General features: G+C 37.5%; 1 protein-coding gene across 4 annotated transcripts; it reads left to right on the top strand.

Annotated features, from left to right (window-relative positions):
* Window positions 1–6,969: 6,969 nt before the first annotated feature.
* Window positions 6,970–9,139, top strand: LOC104247418 (non-structural maintenance of chromosomes element 4 homolog A-like). 4 transcript variants are annotated; one of them, XM_070160671.1, is made up of 6 exons: window positions 6,970–7,083; window positions 7,671–7,941; window positions 8,029–8,122; window positions 8,273–8,498; window positions 8,632–8,700; window positions 8,831–9,139. In XM_070160671.1, the coding sequence occupies exons 2-5, from the start codon at window positions 7,916–7,918 to the stop codon at window positions 8,691–8,693; spliced, it is 408 nt and encodes a 135-aa protein (XP_070016772.1). In that variant the 5' UTR covers window positions 6,970–7,083; window positions 7,671–7,915; the 3' UTR covers window positions 8,694–8,700; window positions 8,831–9,139. The 4 variants fall into 4 exon arrangements, with proteins under 4 accessions (XP_070016772.1, XP_070016771.1, XP_009801732.1 ...); XM_070160670.1 differs by having other exon boundaries at window positions 6,970–7,089; XM_009803430.2 differs by lacking the exon at window positions 6,970–7,083 and having other exon boundaries at window positions 7,444–7,941.
* The last annotated feature ends 8,666 nt before the right edge of the window (window positions 9,140–17,805 follow it).

Raw genomic sequence — 17,805 nt, 5'->3', positions numbered from 1 at the left:
GGCTGCTTATATGGACCCAGCGCAGTACTAGCGAGGTCGTGGTATCCCACGAGCTGGACGTGCCCGACGAGCTAGTGGTGCCGGACGACGTGGTCGTGGGTAGAGAGGAGGTGGTCCCCAGCAAGGGGGCGTTGAGGCTCCTGCTGATGATGTTGTTGCTGATATGGCAGGTGGCATGCATGAGATGGACATGCTGTCTTACAGCCTTGGAATTTATCGCACTCTAGTGCCATCACAGGTGACCCCATCGGGTCAATTATTGATCACGGGCTCGGATATTCAAGGAGTAGATTGGGGTAGATACTTTCCAGGCCCGTCTACCACTGATGAGGATCGACCGACCTGAGATTTTTATAGTGGGCACCGACTGAGTTATGGCTCCACATCACATGCGCAGGTATGAGTTTATTAGTATTGAATTTGAATTTATTTTAACTGTAACTTATTTATTTTCTTTAACTTTATTAATTTCCTTTTTAAGGCTTCATGCGATGTTGCGACAGATGACTACATTCAGGATCCAGACACGATGATGGTAGGACAATATAAATTGTTGTGAATTGTTATGTAGTTTTCTCTACTAAGTTTCATATTATTATGTAGCCTTCTACTGGACCTGACAGCACCACCGATATATGTCGCATCCGACTATAAGTAGGCGACATGACGATGATGATCCTGATAGCGCACCCGGGCGGGAGGGGATGCGGCTCAGGCCAACGGCTGCATTGAGACACACCGGATGCGGGATACATTGATTCGACCTTCCTTTTTTTTATTTGGTGTAAATAACATTTTCGTATACATTAACCACAATATTTTAACGAATATGCCCATTACTTTTTTTAGTTTCCCATTCGTTTTATAGTTTCATATAACAACACAAGCACTTAAAATTAACTTTCACTTTAATTAAAATAAAATTTAGTACAAAAAACAAGGAAAACATTACTACAACACAAACACAAGCACAAACACAAACATAGCAGGCCAACATAATAAAAATACATGAAATGAAAAATACACTAAACACATACATGCCAATGTTTAGCCCCAGTTGCCATTTATTGTCCACTCTAACCATTTAAATCGTTCTTTCAGTTGTTCTTTTTCTTCTTCTACCTCTTTCAGTTTCGCCTTTACCTCCGCAAGTTCCTGTTTATATTTTTTTTGACGTTCCTTTTGTGCTTCACAATTCCATTGCGTGTTCCATTTTTCTTCTCCCACCTCCTTCAGTTTTGCCCTCAAGTTTGCAATAATTCTATTGCTTTATTTTTCATGTTCCCGTTGTCTTAAACACAAATTATGAAGATACTGCAGTTGTTCTCTGTAGCATTCCTGATAACATGGTTCATCAACCCATTCCTCAAAATCACAAATAGGTTCGCCGGGAACCTTGTAAAACTGGTTCATACAATGCCAGTAGTGGCGTCCAACTTCACCACCGTCCCAACAATTTTGCATCAAGCATGCTTTTCCACACTTGCACTTTGGTGGACGAAGAGGTTGAGCCATTTGTGAAATATTTGCTTTTAGTAAAAAAACCTAACTTTTAATGAAATATTTGCTTTTAGTTAATTTTGAGCACACAAAATAACTACAATGATCCCGTTATTTATAGGCGAGACAACACACATATAACGTAGTATGCAACCGCACTAAATACATAACGTACTATCTAATGGCGCTATATTTTGCGTGTTAAATATCATGATGTTGACAAGACAACTTTATGTCAGTTGGTCAGCTTTTTCAGTTCGACAAGACAACACACACATAACGTAGTGTTCAACCGCGCTAAATACATAACGTACTATCTAATGGCGCTATATTTTGCATGTTAAATATCATGATGTTGACAAGACAACTTTATGTCAGTTGGTCAGCTTTTTCAGTTCGACAAGACAACACACACATAACGTAGTGTTCAACCGCGCTAAATACATAACGTACTATCTAATGACGCTATATTTTGCGTGTTAAATATCATGATGTTAACAAGACAACTTTATGTCAGTTGGTCAGCTTTTTCAGTTCGACAAGACAACACACACAAAACTGTATATTTAACTGCGCTAAATATACAGATAATTTTATTAAATTATTATTTAAATAGGTAAAATGGGAAAGTACAAATCATTAACAAGTATAATTTTATTTCATAAATCTTGCAACATAGACATAACAACTAATTATTACAACATTAACTCATGAGTAGTTAGGTACACTAGAAGAACACTCACCACGAGCTTAATTAGTTTTGCCACCCAAACCAGCTGAAGGACATTTACGATGGTCGTGTCTTGTTTGCGAGCATATACCACATTTGCGCACATAAACAGTATCACTAACATTCATTTGGTTCCGTATACGCGTTCTCTTCTGCACCTGTATTTTACGCAAATAAGACTTGTTACACACCATTTTAAATGGTTCCGGAGGCCAATAATGCTCAGCACCCACTGGCTGCAACTGACCACTATATGTGTTTAGGTACTTGAAAACACTATATTGTTGATCAACAAAGTTGGTCTCCGCATAACCAACACGTTGAAAACACTTGATGGCATGTGAGCAAAGCATGTGGTAGATGGACCATTTCCCACAGAAGCATAACCTTGCTGATTCATTTATAGTATGTACATTATTACCCCGATTATTATGGATAGCGATGCGAACTTCAAAAACACCTCTTTCGTTATCATACTGCAAAAATGAATTCCAATGTGCTTGCCGTCTGTATTTCTCAAATCTCTGCATCGGCACTGGCATAAATTCAACACCCCTTTCCATCAATTCCGTTGCAACTGCAGACCATTCAACAAACCTCTCCGCTATATGCTTGAACGACATCCGCACCATGGCTGTGATGGGAAATCCTCTTGCCAACTTCAATAACCCGTTGAATGACTCTGACACGTTTGTAGTAAGAATTCCCCATCGTCTGCCACCATCCGCATGCAAAGTCCACTTTTCCGGGTGATGTCGCATTAACCAACAATAGGCTGCCTCATCTTCTTGCCTGATAGAATCCATATGCCTCCAGAATTTATGTTGTTGGTGGTCTGTTGCTGCCATCCACATCAAATCATGTAGATCCTTGTTGGGATGTGCCTTCGTGAAATTGGCCTTAAAGTGCCTCACACAGTAACAACGGTATGCATAATGTTCTTTCCATGCAGGCAAGTTCTCCACAGAATTTAATATACCACAGTGCCGATCAGATATTAGACAAATACCTGAACGCTGTTTGACAACGTGCTCTTTCAGGTTGTTCAAAAACAGCGTCCACGTCTCTGTGCTTTCATTGGCACAAATAGCAAAAGCTAGAGGAAATATCTGTCCATTAGCATCCACTGCCACGACTATCAATAGCTTGATATCGTACTTTCCATAGATATGAGTTCCGTCTATGGATATTACGGGCCGGCAATGCGAAAAACCATCAATTGTGGCTTAAGCACCCAGAACACGTAATTGAATATGTATTCTGGTGTTCCCGGACTTCGCTCAAGCTTCCATTCAACAACTGTCCCGGGGTTAAAGTGCTGCAGTGCGGTCATGTACTTTGGCAGAGATGCAAATGACTTATCCCAATTACCGTAGACAATTTCAAATGCTCGTTTGCGCCCGAGAAATGCCTTTCTTTTTGTAATGGTATGGCCATATTCCTGGTGGACTGATGTAATGCACTCTTTGATTTTATACCTTATGGACACTTCGAGGTGTGGAATAAGTATAAGAGAAATCAAGTTAATATCCAAGTTGAAGTGATTCCCGTTGAATGTGTCCATTTCGCATGTATGGGTGGGAATGTATTTCCTACTTTCCACATACCTATCTTCTTCTTGGTCGCACGCAACATCCAATTACATGGCCAAAACCACCTGTGACAAACAACCTTGTATACCATCGGACTTGACTCCCATACCTGCATCTCACGACACTCTTTTACGTTGTGCATTTTACAAGCCCTGCTTACACGCACTTTATCAGGAAAAAGTATCCCCTTTGCAAGCACCGTTGGTCTAGACTCATCCCACATTGTTGTCCGGATTTCATCAAAATCCCTTGTGAGAGCTTCCACATCCGGCACGGTTGACAAGTTATCAATGTAAGGAATCTCCCTTGAATGAAACGACACTTCAGACTCGTACACTCTTCGTCTAGGGGGGTCTCTCTTCAAATCGGTCCTTCTTCCTCATCCTACGCATCACCATCCTCACGAGGAAAGGGTGTCTCGTCTCCGGATTCATTGGCATTGTTATTGTAATCACTGTCATGTTCCTCACTCTGTGCATCTGCCAGATCCCGATGTAATACGTCATTTTCGGGCAATTGAGTGAGTACGGGTGGTTCAACTTACTCGTTTTCACTGCAAAACCAACAAAAATATAAGCTACTGAATTAATAAATACTTTCCATATGGCTATATCACTTCACTTACAAGTAGTAATATGATGAAATTCCACGATGGACGTTTTCAATTAGGTGATGACTACCGGATGTGCCACTTGTAAAATTCATATCCGGCCGGTACCCCATATTAAATATATGAGCGTTAATACAAATTCAATACACCAAAAATATACATAATTAACACAAATAAAAATTGAAGTTTACCACTCGTCTTGTGAATTATGGAAAGCAGAGTATAAATTATTTTCTCGCTGCTCATTCGCCGGCGGTGATAAGTTTAAATCAAGGAAAACTCTTTCATCCAGAACTTGTCCGGCAAAAACTGTTCCAGAATAACCACCCGATGACTGGGGGTTATCTCTACTACGCACAACCTCGTTTTTGGAACGTCTTCGACCTTCATGTACATCTCCAACATTGTGATTACAAAAAATTCCCGGCATTCATCCGGAGTCTTCAGAGAATCACTCAAAGTTTCATCATCGTCGATGTTAAACTCCGAGTAAAAAGCAACCCCTTGCGGAGTGACGGAATACGGATATCTTCCGGTTACTTTAAGTATCACTGAACGTTTCCTCACACTCAGTTTTTTGCATAACAACGATATTAATTTATCGTACTCCATTGTAAGTGGCAATTTAACATGACACTGAGCAGGTAAACTGTAGCCCACAGAGTTATTCTCCATCACAACCTCACCCCCCAATATAATGAAACTCTTATTCTACGCTCTTCAGACATAATGAAAAAATGCTGGAGAATTTAATAACAATAAACGTTTCAACAAGAGTATGGAAATGGCTAGCCAAGAAATTTCTATGCTATACACATTTTGAATGAATTTCTATACAATCCTAACCTCTTTATATAGGAAATGGCTAGCAGGGAATTTATATATATATATATATATATACCCAAAAAGTGGGCACTATACGTTTTTGAATTATTGAAGCCAGAGATTATTGGTGGGGCCAGGAAAAAGGTATATAGCGCTCAAATACTGGACGCTATACATAAAGTTTTATGTATAGCGCCGGGTATTTAGGCGCTATACCTGGGCGTGTCAGCTTTTTATATATAGCGCCCAAATATTGGGCACTATACATTAACGACACAGTTAACGTTAATGTATAGTGCCCAGTATTTGGGTGCTATATATAAAATGTCATTTTTTTACACCTATTAAGGTGGTACTTGTCCAAAAAGAACTATATTTTGGTTCCGGGCATCTTTACGTAAGCCTATAACGTAAAAGCTTACGCAAGAGATATGACAATGTACTTGAGTACTTAAGAAAGTCTTTTCATATTCATATTCAAAAAACACTAGCTAACCTTCTTTCCTTATTCAAACTCCCACATATCCCAATGCAGTAAAGCTCTTTTTATTTCTCACTATTTCAACTTCCAAACCATTGCATAATCATAAATTCTATGGTATTTGTTGTCTCGTGGCAAACAAAGAAAAAGAAAGAAGTAGTAGAGAAAGTGCAAAGCCATGAGTTCCATAACTAGAGCTAAGAAAGTTAAACAGGAGAAAGAAAAAAGAGATGAAGAACTAAGTAGAATCGATGCTTTATCAAAAGGCTAAATAATCTTGTTAGTTTCAATGAGTTCACTGACTTCACTCATCAATCTGATTCACTTCGTAGGAGTGTTTGGTCACAGTACTCTGTGATTAGAGCCATTATTGATGGTATTTTTAACTATTTTTGTTAAATATTGATTCTATAATTTTAAGGCTCTTTTTTATTTGTTGATGCATTTTTTGACTTTTGGGGGTTTCTTGAAATGCAGAGAAGAAAGATGAAATAGGAGCTGCAGAGTCAAATAAGTTCAACATTGTCTTGGCTGGCATTGACGACTTGTATCGCAATGGTATATATGCTTCACTTTATTAGCTCCCTTTTGTGTGTGTGTGTCGCAAACTCGCAATGGTATATATGTTTCACTATATTAGCTCCCTTGTGTGTCGCAAACTTGCAAAGGTATATATGTTTCACTTTATTAGCTCCCTTTTGTGCGTGTGTGTATCTGGTATATGTGCTTCACTTTATTAGCTCCCTTGTGTGTGTGCGCGTGTGTGTATGGAAATAGTATATGTGCTTCACTTTATTAGCTCTCTTGTGTGTGTGCGCGCGCCCACGTATGCGTGCGTGTGTGTGCGTGTCGCAATGGTATATGTGCTTCACTTTATTAGCTCCTTGTGTGTGCGCGCACGCGGGCGTGTGTGTATTGCAATTGGGTATGTGCTTCACTTTATTAGCTCCCTTGTGTGTGTGTCTGGTATATGTGCTTCTCTTTATTAGCTCCCGTGTGTGTGTATCGCAATGGTATATGTGCTTCACTTTATTAGCTCCCTTGTGTGTGTGGTATATGTGCTTCACTTTATTAGCTCCCTTGTGTATGTATGTGTCACAATGGTATATGTGCTTCACTTTATTAGCTCCCTTGTGTGTGTGTGTCGCAATGTTATATGTGCTTCACTTTATTAGCTCCATAATGATTACTATTTGATGCTATTTTTTCCCTCTTTCCTTATCGTCTTTTGTCTCCCTCTTCCTTCTTCCTCCCACCTCTTTCCTCTTCTTCCTCTCCCCTATTCTTCCTTTCCACGTTTTCTTGAGCCGAGAGTCTATCGGAAACAACCTCTCTATCTCTCCAGGTAAGGGTAAGGTCTCGTACACACTACGCTTCCCAGACCCCACCCATGATTCCCAGACCCCACCCATGATTCCCAGACCCCACCCACGAGATTATACTGGGTATGTTGTTGTTGTTGTTGTGTGTGTAAAGTGTTCATCTGCCACAAATGAGTAAGAAAAAGTCAAATTATTTGGACAAAACTGTAGAAACATACACACACATTTTATACATACACATACACATTAGGTTGACATCGTTTAAAAATAATATCAAGGTGAGCTCCACTTTACCAGCTAACCAGGGGCGGAGCTGGATGTTAACAAGGGGTTCAATTGAACCCCCTTCGTTGAAAAATTATACTGTTCAAATAGGAGAAAATAAATTCTTTCGTCACATATAAATCGTTAAGTCCTCATGACATGAGGGAATGTTCTAGTGGCAAAGGGAGTTTTAAAAATAGCATTAGGTCATAAGTTCAAATTAATCCAAGTGTGACATTGTAGTATTTGTTTGAATCCCCGTATATTCTTGGCTCCACAACTCTACTAATTATGCGTTCCTAAACTATAAATGTGATTTTAAAATGTGTGTACATGGTTTTTCCAGTTAAAAGGCCAAGAGAGCAAGTGTTAGATGCAGAGGCCTTGCTCGAACTTACTAATACTGTGGTGGAATCGTTTTAATTACGTTCCCATGATTGTATCTCACCTTCTGTGTTCGTCTCCTATTTGCTTAAATCCTATGGCTTACGAAAAGGACGTTCGAAGAATGCTACACAAAGTTTGATATTTGGGAAATCACAGAAAGCTGTGAATTGGGAAAAGATTGGAGCTGATGTTTCCGTTGTGTTTATGGAAGGCAAATGTTGCAAGACGATGTAAGATTTTCGTTCATTTAACTTGTAACAAGGAGCCAAGAAAATGTAAATTTGTTTAATTTGTGATTGCTTTCGGCTCTTTCTCAGGCTTGGAGTTCTGAAAACTGAATTTAAGCCAAAGAAACTTGTCGTTTATAGAAAAATGCCTCCGAGGATGGTCTACCTTACTCGACCAAAATTGGTATTGGTCATTTCCCACACTTTTAATTTTCTTTACTCAAAGAACTTGAGTTATATACTGAATTAAGGAAAAGGAAGAATGTTGCAAGAGCTTGAGTTTTACTTTGTTTGATTGGTAAATAATTTATCATCTGCTGAGTCTTTCTAACAGGTTGGTGTTGAAACTGCAAAAGACAAACCTGATGTTAACAAGAATATGTCAACCATATCGGAGCTTTTACAGGATAAGAAATGTGTCATGCTCGACGAACTCCTTTTTAGGAGAACTTCCTTTGCTCATACTGTTGAGAATTTATTTGCACTTTCCTTTTTAGTACACAATGGGGAGGCTGCTATTTCCGTTGATGAAACTGGTTCTCGTTTTCTTTGCGAGATAGGTAATCACTCTGCTATTCTTTATGAGATACTCTATCAAGACGTTAGACCAAATGCACATCATCTGTTCATTTGTAATTTTCTGTGATTCTGTTTGTATCTGTAATATGAGTATATGATGAATCAATTCTCCAGTTCCACGGAGCAGTGCACGTTTTGAAGTTCCACGGAGCAGTGCACCTTTCTATCTCTCATGAGATAAGGGTAAGGTCTGTGTACACACTACCCTCCCCAGACCCAGTTTGTTGTTATTTTTGTTGTTTCTTTAGTATCTATATTTCTGTCGAACTGTCGACCTCTTACTTGTATGTTGACCATGTTAAACTGCTCTCAGTTGATGCAAGATTTAGTGCCAGAAGTAGAAGATCTGATGCCAAATAGGGCTGTCTCCGGCTTTAAGCAATGAGGACTTGTTCTAATGTCACCTCCAACTATGACTGAAGAAAAAACTGCTATGGAGTAAATGTCATCTGCTGTCATTTTGTGCAATATCCGGCTGTGAAATGAAGCGATATATATAATCAAGCTCTGTTAATAGGTATGGTCTGTTTATTTGTGTATAATCAAGACTTATCAGTATGTCTTTTGGGGAAACAATATGTTACATATGTATATATTTGAAGCTGTGTAAACTGATCCACATTATCTTTTGGGCAAATGGCCTGTTTATATGCATATATTGAAAGTTGTGTGAAGTCATTTGCATTTGTGCAAACAATGCCTATTGATTTTGACAATCTTTTAGGACTGTCCTAGATAATACTCTTTAATCTCGAACAATTAATGCGAACTCTTTCACCACCATGTGGTGTGGTGGGTGATTTGGATACCACTACCTTTAATCCTGTTGGGAATAAACCCCTTACCAAAATAATATTCACGGTAATAAAGCGGAATAATAATGTAGCACCGAGATACGGTAATTAACAAGAATAAAAGAGTAACAATGACACCAAAATTTTTACGTGGAAAACCCTTCTGAATAAGGGAAAAAAAACCACGACCCCGAGAGGAGCAACTGATATCACTATAGTAAGGAATTTTACACTTTGTAGGTCGGAGGTAAATACTCCAAAGACCACTACAACACTCAAAAGAAATAACCCTCTTTTGATATTCCCACCTCACTACAATATCGCTCACTCTCTATTTTCCTCACAGACTATTTTCTTATACCTTGTCTGTGAAACCTCACTCTTTCTTTCTCTCTTTGTTGGTATGTAGAAATGAGAGTTGAAGCTCTCCTTTTATAGCCAAAGCTTCACCCTCTAAAGCCTACAATATTTGACAATTTACACACACTTTTCACAATTCAACAAAGTTGGCTACCAAACCAAAGAAATTCAACAAGGTTGGCTACCAAACCAAACTAATTCAACAAGGTTGGCTACCAACCAAACCAAGTCAACAAGGTTGGCTACCAAACCAAAGAAAACTCTTATTAGGCACATGCCTAATACTTCTTCAATGAGATGGACATCATCAATCTCCCCCTCCAGTCTCATTCATCTAGAGGAGGTAGCACTGTCTTCTAGTTTGAGTGCATGCCGACAAGTTCTTTGCATAGCTCGAACTTGTTCCTTGGTACCACCTTGGTCAGCATATCTGCGGGATTCTCACTTGTAGAAATCTTCAAGACTTTTAGAGATTCATCATCTACCATTTCTCGAATCCAATGATATCTCACATCAATGTGTTTGGTCCTTGCATGGTACATAGAGTTCTTGCTAAGGTCTATTGCACTTTGACTGTCACAATAGACGACATACTCCTTCTGATGCAATCCAAGCTCTTGAAGGAATCGCTTGAGCCATATCATCTCCTTGCCAGTTTCTGTAGCGGCAATGTACTCTGCTTCAGTTGTTGAAAGTGCAACGCACTTCTGCAACTTAGACTGCCATGATATAGCTCCCCCTGAAAATGTAAATAAATATCCAGTAGTAGATTTTCTGTTGTCAATGTCACCTGCCATATCAGCATCTGTATAGCCCTTCAAGATTGGATCAGATCCTCCAAAGCACAAACAATCTCCCGTGGTACCTCTCAGGTACCTGAGTATCCACTTGACTGCTTCCCAATGTTCCTTTCCAGGATTTTCAAGAAACCTGCTGACAACACCAACTGCGTGAGCAATATCAGGTCTAGTACATACCATTGCATACATCAAGCTTCCGACTGCTGAAGCATAAGGAACTTTAGCCATGTTCCCTTTCTCCTCCACTGTTGTAGGACACATCTTCTTACTCAACTTTAGATGACCAGCAAGAGGTGTGCTGACTGGCTTAGCATTCTTCATGTTGAAGCGTTCTAGTACACGTTCAATGTACTTCTCCTGAGATAGCCACAACTTTCTACTTGTTCTCTCTCGAACTATCTTCATCCCTAGAATTTGTTGTGCTGGGCCCAAGTCCTTCATATCAAATGACTTGGACAGATCTCCTTTCAACTTTGCTATCAACCCCTTGTCTTTTCCTACAATTAACATGTCATCCACATACAACAACAATATAATAAAGTTATTCTCAGAAAATCTTTTGAAGTATACACATGGATCAGAATAGGTCTTTAGGTATGTTTGACTTTTCATGAATGAATCAAACTTCATGTACCACTGCCTTGGTGCCTGCTTCAATCCATAAAGACTCTTATTCAATTTGCACACCATGTGTTTCTTTCCAGCTACTTCAAATCCTTCTGGTTGCTCCATATAAATCTCCTCTTCCAAATCTCCATGAAGAAATGCAGTTTTCACATCCAACTGCTCCACTTCAAGATCTAGGCTAGCTGCTAAGCTCAAAATTGTTCGAATAGAAGTCATTTTAACAACGGGGGAGAAAATTTCGTCAAAATCAATACCTTTCTTCTGTTCGAAGCCTTTAACCACCAATCGAGCTTTGTATCTGACCAGCTTGCCATCTCCATCTTTCTTGAGTTTAAAGACCCATTTGCATTTGAGTGGTCTTTTACCCTTTGGAAGTTCAACCAGCTTGTATGTGCCATTTTTCTGTAGAGATTCCATCTCTTCTTGCATAGCTTTCATCCACTGGTTCTTTTCTGGATGGGACAACACCTCCTTAAGACTTTCTGGCTCCCCCTCATCACTGATGAGGACATACTCTGTGGAAGGGTACCTGCGTGACTCTACCCTTGGCCTCTCTGATCTCCTCAGAGGTTGAGGTTGTTCTTCTCCCTGAGTGGGGTGCTCCACTTCCTCGACACCTTCATCAAGTTGCTCCCCCTGCTCAATAACCTCACCAGGTTGCTCCCCCTGCTCGGCAACCTCGTCGGTCGTACTTTCTGCACTTGTGGGATTGTTAGAAGTAGAAGGAATAGTAACAAAGTTAGGAATTATACCATTCTTCGCCTTTTCTGACATATCAGCAGCAGTTCCAACTTCACTTTCTCGGAAGACTACATCTCTGCTTCTGATGACCTTCTTCTTTACAGGATCCCACAGTCTGTACCCGAACTCTTCATCTCCATATCCGATAAATATGCAGGGAACAGATTTATCATCCAGCTTTGTTCTCTGCTCTTTTGGTACATGTGCAAAAGCTCTGCAACCGAACACCTTCAGATGCGAGTAGGACACCTCCTTGTTGGTCCAGACTCTCTCTGGGATTTCAAACGCCAACGGAACTGATGGACTCCTATTGATCAGGTAACAGGCTGTCTGAACTGCTTCACCCCAGAATGACTTAGGCAGTTTAGCCATTCTGAGCATGCTTCTCACCTTCTCCACAATGGTGCGGTTCATCCTCTCGGCTACGCCATTGTGCTGTGGGGTTCCAGGAACTGTCTTTTCATGTCTGATCCCATGACTTGAACAATACTCTTCAAATTCCCTTGAAGTGTACTCACCTCCATTGTCACTTCGGAGACGCTTTAGCTTTCGACCCGTCTCCCTTTCTACTAGAGCATGAAACTTCTGGAAAACTTGAAACACCTGATCTTTGGTTTTCAAAATATAAACCCATAATTTTCGTGAAGCATCATCAATAAAAGTAACAAAATATTTGTTACCGCCCATTGATTCAATTTCCATTGGGCCGCAAACATCAGAATATACTAAATCAAGTATATTCAATTTTCTTTCAGACGATGTCTGAAATGAGACTCTATGCTGCTTACCAAATAAACAGTAGTCACAAGGTTTTACCGTTGTACCTTTGGCATAAGAAATGAGTGATTTCTTGGCAAGAATCTGCAATCCCTTCTCGCTCATATGACCCATTCTTTTGTGCCACAAATCTACAGAAATCTCATCTTGTGCCGCGTTCAATTCACCTTGGCATATTTCTGCATTTGTCCTGTACAACGTGCCACGAGCAACTCCCTTTGCAATCACCAATGATCCCTTAGTGAGTCTCCACTTTTGATTTGCAAAATAGCTCTCGTATCCATCTCGGTCTAAAGCAATTCCCGAGATCAAGTTCATCCGTAAATCAGGTACATGCCGCACATCCTTTAGAACCAATGTGCATCCGACATTTGTCTTGATACAAATGTCACCAATCCCCGCAATCTTTGAGTAACTTGTGTTACCCATTTTCACTGTGCCGAAATCACCTGCTACATATCTGCAAAAAAGATCTCTTACCGGTGTGGCATGGTGAGATGCCGCTGTGTCAACCACCCATTCCGACTCTGAACCTGACAGGTGCATGCATTCCTCTTCCTCATTTATAAAGAGGACAACATTATCATTATTTTGCACCATGGCGGCTGTGTTGTCGTCATTCTTCTGGCCACTGGTTTCACCTTTGCCCTTCCTTGGATTTGGGCAATCTCTTTTGAAGTGACCTGGTTGATTACAGTTGTAGCAATTTCTGACTCTTGATTTGGATCGGTTCTTTGACTTCCCACGAGCTCCGGATCTACCATAGTTGTTCGAACTCCTTTGATAACTCCTGCCTCTACCTTCTGTGATGAGAGCCTGTCCTTGATTTTCAGGCTTCTTTCTCATCTTCTCATTGAGTAGAAGAGCCGATGTGACATCTTTCAACTCAATAGTAGTCTTACCATGCAGGATAGTTGTTGCCAAATTATCGTACGAAGATGGCAACGAGTTCAATAGCAAGATGGCTTTATCTTCTTCCTCGATTTTCACTCCGAGGTTGGCAAGCTGTGTGATTAGTCCGTTAAACACATTTAAATGTGACAAAAAATTCGTACCTTCACTCATGTGTAGGGCGTATAACTGCTTCTTCAGGTACAATTTATTTGTCAGCGTTTTGGACATGTATAGGCTTTCCAACCTTGTCCAAATTCCTCGTGCAGTGTCTTCATCAATGATGTTATTTACCACATCATCTGATAAGTGCAACCTAATTGCACTAGCAGCTCTTTCATCCAAGTCAGCCCAATCCTCAGCTTTCATGGTATCAGGCTTTTTGGAATCAACATCTAGAACCTTGTGTAATCCTTGTTGGATGAGCAGATCTCTCATCCTTCTTTGCCATGTTGAGAAACCGTTATCTCCGTTGAATTTTGCTACCTCGTACTTTACTCCGGACATTTTTATTTTTTCACCAAGTATAGTACTACCGACAGTGAATAGTATTTCAGTGAACGAGCAGAACCCGTGCTCTGATACCAGTTGTTGGGAATAAACCCCTTACCAAAATAATATTCACGGTAATAAAGCGGAATAATAATGTAGCACCGAGATACGGTAATTAACAAGAATAAAAGAGTAACAATGACACCAAAATTTTTACGTGGAAAACCCTTCTGAATAAGGGAAAAAAAACCACGACCCCGAGAGGAGCAACTGATATCACTATAGTAAGGAATTTTACACTTTGTAGGTCGGAGGTAAATACTCCAAAGACCACTACAACACTCAAAAGAAATAACCCTCTTTTGATATTCCCACCTCACTACAATATCGCTCACTCTCTATTTTCCTCACAGACTATTTTCTTATACCTTGTCTGTGAAACCTCACTCTTTCTTTCTCTCTTTGTTGGTATGTAGAAATGAGAGTTGAAGCTCTCCTTTTATAGCCAAAGCTTCACCCTCTAAAGCCTACAATATTTGACAATTTACACACACTTTTCACAATTCAACAAAGTTGGCTACCAAACCAAAGAAATTCAACAAGGTTGGCTACCAAACCAAACTAATTCAACAAGGTTGGCTACCAACCAAACCAAGTCAACAAGGTTGGCTACCAAACCAAAGAAAACTCTTATTAGGCACATGCCTAATACTTCTTCAATGAGATGGACATCATCAATCTCCCCCTCCAGTCTCATTCATCTAGAGGAGGTAGCACTGTCTTCTAGTTTGAGTGCATGCCGACAAGTTCTTTGCATAGCTCGAACTTGTTCCTTGGTACCACCTTGGTCAGCATATCTGCGGGATTCTCACTTGTAGAAATCTTCAAGACTTTTAGAGATTCATCAGTAGGATTGGTTAAGACGAGCTCTATCTACCGTAGACAGAGACTATGGTGTGCTAAATGAGGTCGTCCGCCTCATTGTAGATACTCGTGTTGTGCAAGTATTTTATAGCATCGATGTATATAACTTATATTGTTACATATAAGACGGAAAAAAAGGATCTAACTTGTATATACTAACTGTATATACAACTTTAACACATCATTGTACTTTTAACTTTTTAGCAGGTAACCTATCTTATTTTACATATTACTAATCTCGTCTTTTTATGAACGATTACTTGTAATATTTTTAAATGACTTGATAGCATAAAAATTCTTTGGCTTTAAAGAGGGTGAAGAAGTATATGATCATGTAAAATATAAACACATGAAAAGAGATTGAAAAATATATACAATCCATAATTTGACATCGAGGAGTCCATCGTCAGTTCGTGTATGCCTTACGATTGAATTATTTTTACAAATATTAACTCATTTTTTTCCTAGTTAGGCACTACGATCTATTATCATAAAATTCAAGTGTAAGATTTCAAAAGAGTTTAATTTTTATACCCTCTGGTTACATTCACATGTTGTAACAAGTATTAATTTATGTTATTTTTAAGATTACAAAATTAAATCTCTCGTTTAAAGTTACATGTAATAATAGTGTGAAAAATTATGTATACTCTTAGTCTCGGTGTATATAAACGAAACTCAATTGAAAAAAAGTTATTCTACAAATTCATATATACCAGGAATTAAAATGAATAAAACGTGTGCCATATGAGGTAGGCTTAATACTTTATTCATAAATAGTTAATAATTCGTGGGGAAAAGAATAGTGCTTTACGCCGTAATCTGGAAAAGGGGCTGAGGTGAATAAGTGGAATTGAAGATTAAGCCCCAAGCTAGCTTAGGCATCTCCAACCCATTACACTATTTTTTACATAAAAAAAAATAATATTTCTTTTATATTCTTTTCTCTCCTATATTATATTATTTTCTTTATAAAACAAATCCTTTCTTTTTTCTTTTTTACATATTTATCCCATATAATTCATATTTCTTTCTTATATAACCATTTAATATAAAATTATTTTATACCTTTAATTTTTAAATAATATAAATTATAAGAAAATATTATACATTATACATATAAATGTATAATTCAAATAAAAATAAAATCATTGATAAGATATAAGTAAATAGATATTACATTATGGTAAAATTTAGTTTAACTTTTACATAAATATTCAACTTACATGATTAGTATGTTGCTCCCATAAATGCTCTATTAATGCATTACGAAGTGCAAAATGAGCATCTTTGTCCTTAATTGGTGGATGTGGAAGCGGCCTTCTAATGTACTAGATTATTGTTGTAATTTTCTCATCCCATTATGTTATTTAATGTATTTTCAATTTAATCTATGTCAGTCGCTATTGTATTAAATATTTATTTTTATGACAATCAATGAACACTGTGTAATTTATTAACAACATATTATATTTCAGTTTTGCACTTTTCATTTCTTGATGGTTATATATTTTTATAAAACTATAACTTATAATAAAATTAACTTATAATTTTATATAAAAATAAAATATATGAAAATTAATTTATAAAAATTATACACCAAAATTAAAATATAAAATTAATATTATAAATATATTACATAAAAACTACAATTAATTACAAAATTATAATACGTTAAATTAAAAGTGCTATATAATGAAAGATAATATTAAAATAATGGTGAATAGTAATGGTGTTGATGAATAGTGTTATACCAAATTTGGTATAACACTATTCACACACCAAAATGGTGTAAGAAATGGTATTGGGTTGGAGCAAAAAAATATCAAATCTTACACTAAAATGATATTTGGTGTCAAAATTGGTGTTGGGTTGGAAATGGTCTTACCGACTTTTGGCCAGATGGATTAGTGAATAGATGACACGTATAGCATCTATATTATGTTAAAAGGAGAGTAGTGAAACATGTGATTAAGCCAAGTGACAAGCTAAAATGAAGCCACTTGGCAATTTTAAGACAACATTAATTATTAAAAATTATAAATAAAAATATAATTAATGGAAGTAGTTTAATGAATCTTATACATAATCTAAATAGATCTTAGACAAATCTAATCTATACATGTATATTTGTATCTATATATTGATCCACTCATAGCTTTTTTTCTATATTATCTAGAAATATGGAAGTGAAAAATTAATTAAACATCAAAAAACTATAATAAAAAATACAGAAATACGTAAATTGAGATAATCTATGACTATTTATATTTTGGAGTATGTTAAAATATAAAATAAAATTAAAATTTATTTATGATATTAAAAATTTATTGAGTATAAAAATTAAATAAAGTCAAGCAGCAAAATAAGATCTTACTCAATCTATCTATATTATATTAAAAGAGAGTAATGAAGCATGAAGTTAAGCCAAGTGGCGTATTGAGAAAAAGCCACTTGGCACTTTTATGAAATCTATTTGTTGGATTCTATTTGTATAACATTGAAAAAAATATTATTCGATATTCTTTTGTATCTAATTATTAATTGGATAAAAAATCTGTTGGGAAAGAAAGATGAAATCGAGCTATCCGTGAACATATATTACCATATCTAGATTATATTATATATAAGTTCATGGTTTCCGTCAAAAAATTATTATTTGATGTTCTTTTGTATCTAATTAATAATTAATTTTTTTTGGTGGGAATGAAATATGAAATAGAGTTGTCCGTGAATATATATAACCATATTTGGAGTAATATTACATATGACAAATATTCTGTTGAAATATGAAATTAATACTTTGAGTTAATATGGGTAAGAGAAAAAGGTATGAAATATTCTGCTAACATAAAAATGGAAAGAAAAAATTCTTTCCAAAA

The sequence above is a fragment of the Nicotiana sylvestris genome, chromosome 10 (genome assembly GCF_000393655.2).
Source record: "Nicotiana sylvestris chromosome 10, ASM39365v2, whole genome shotgun sequence".
In the NCBI taxonomy this organism is placed as follows: Eukaryota; Viridiplantae; Streptophyta; class Magnoliopsida; order Solanales; family Solanaceae; genus Nicotiana; species Nicotiana sylvestris.
Note: the sequence above shows the minus strand (reverse complement) of the source record. Positions and strands in the feature narration are given on the sequence as shown.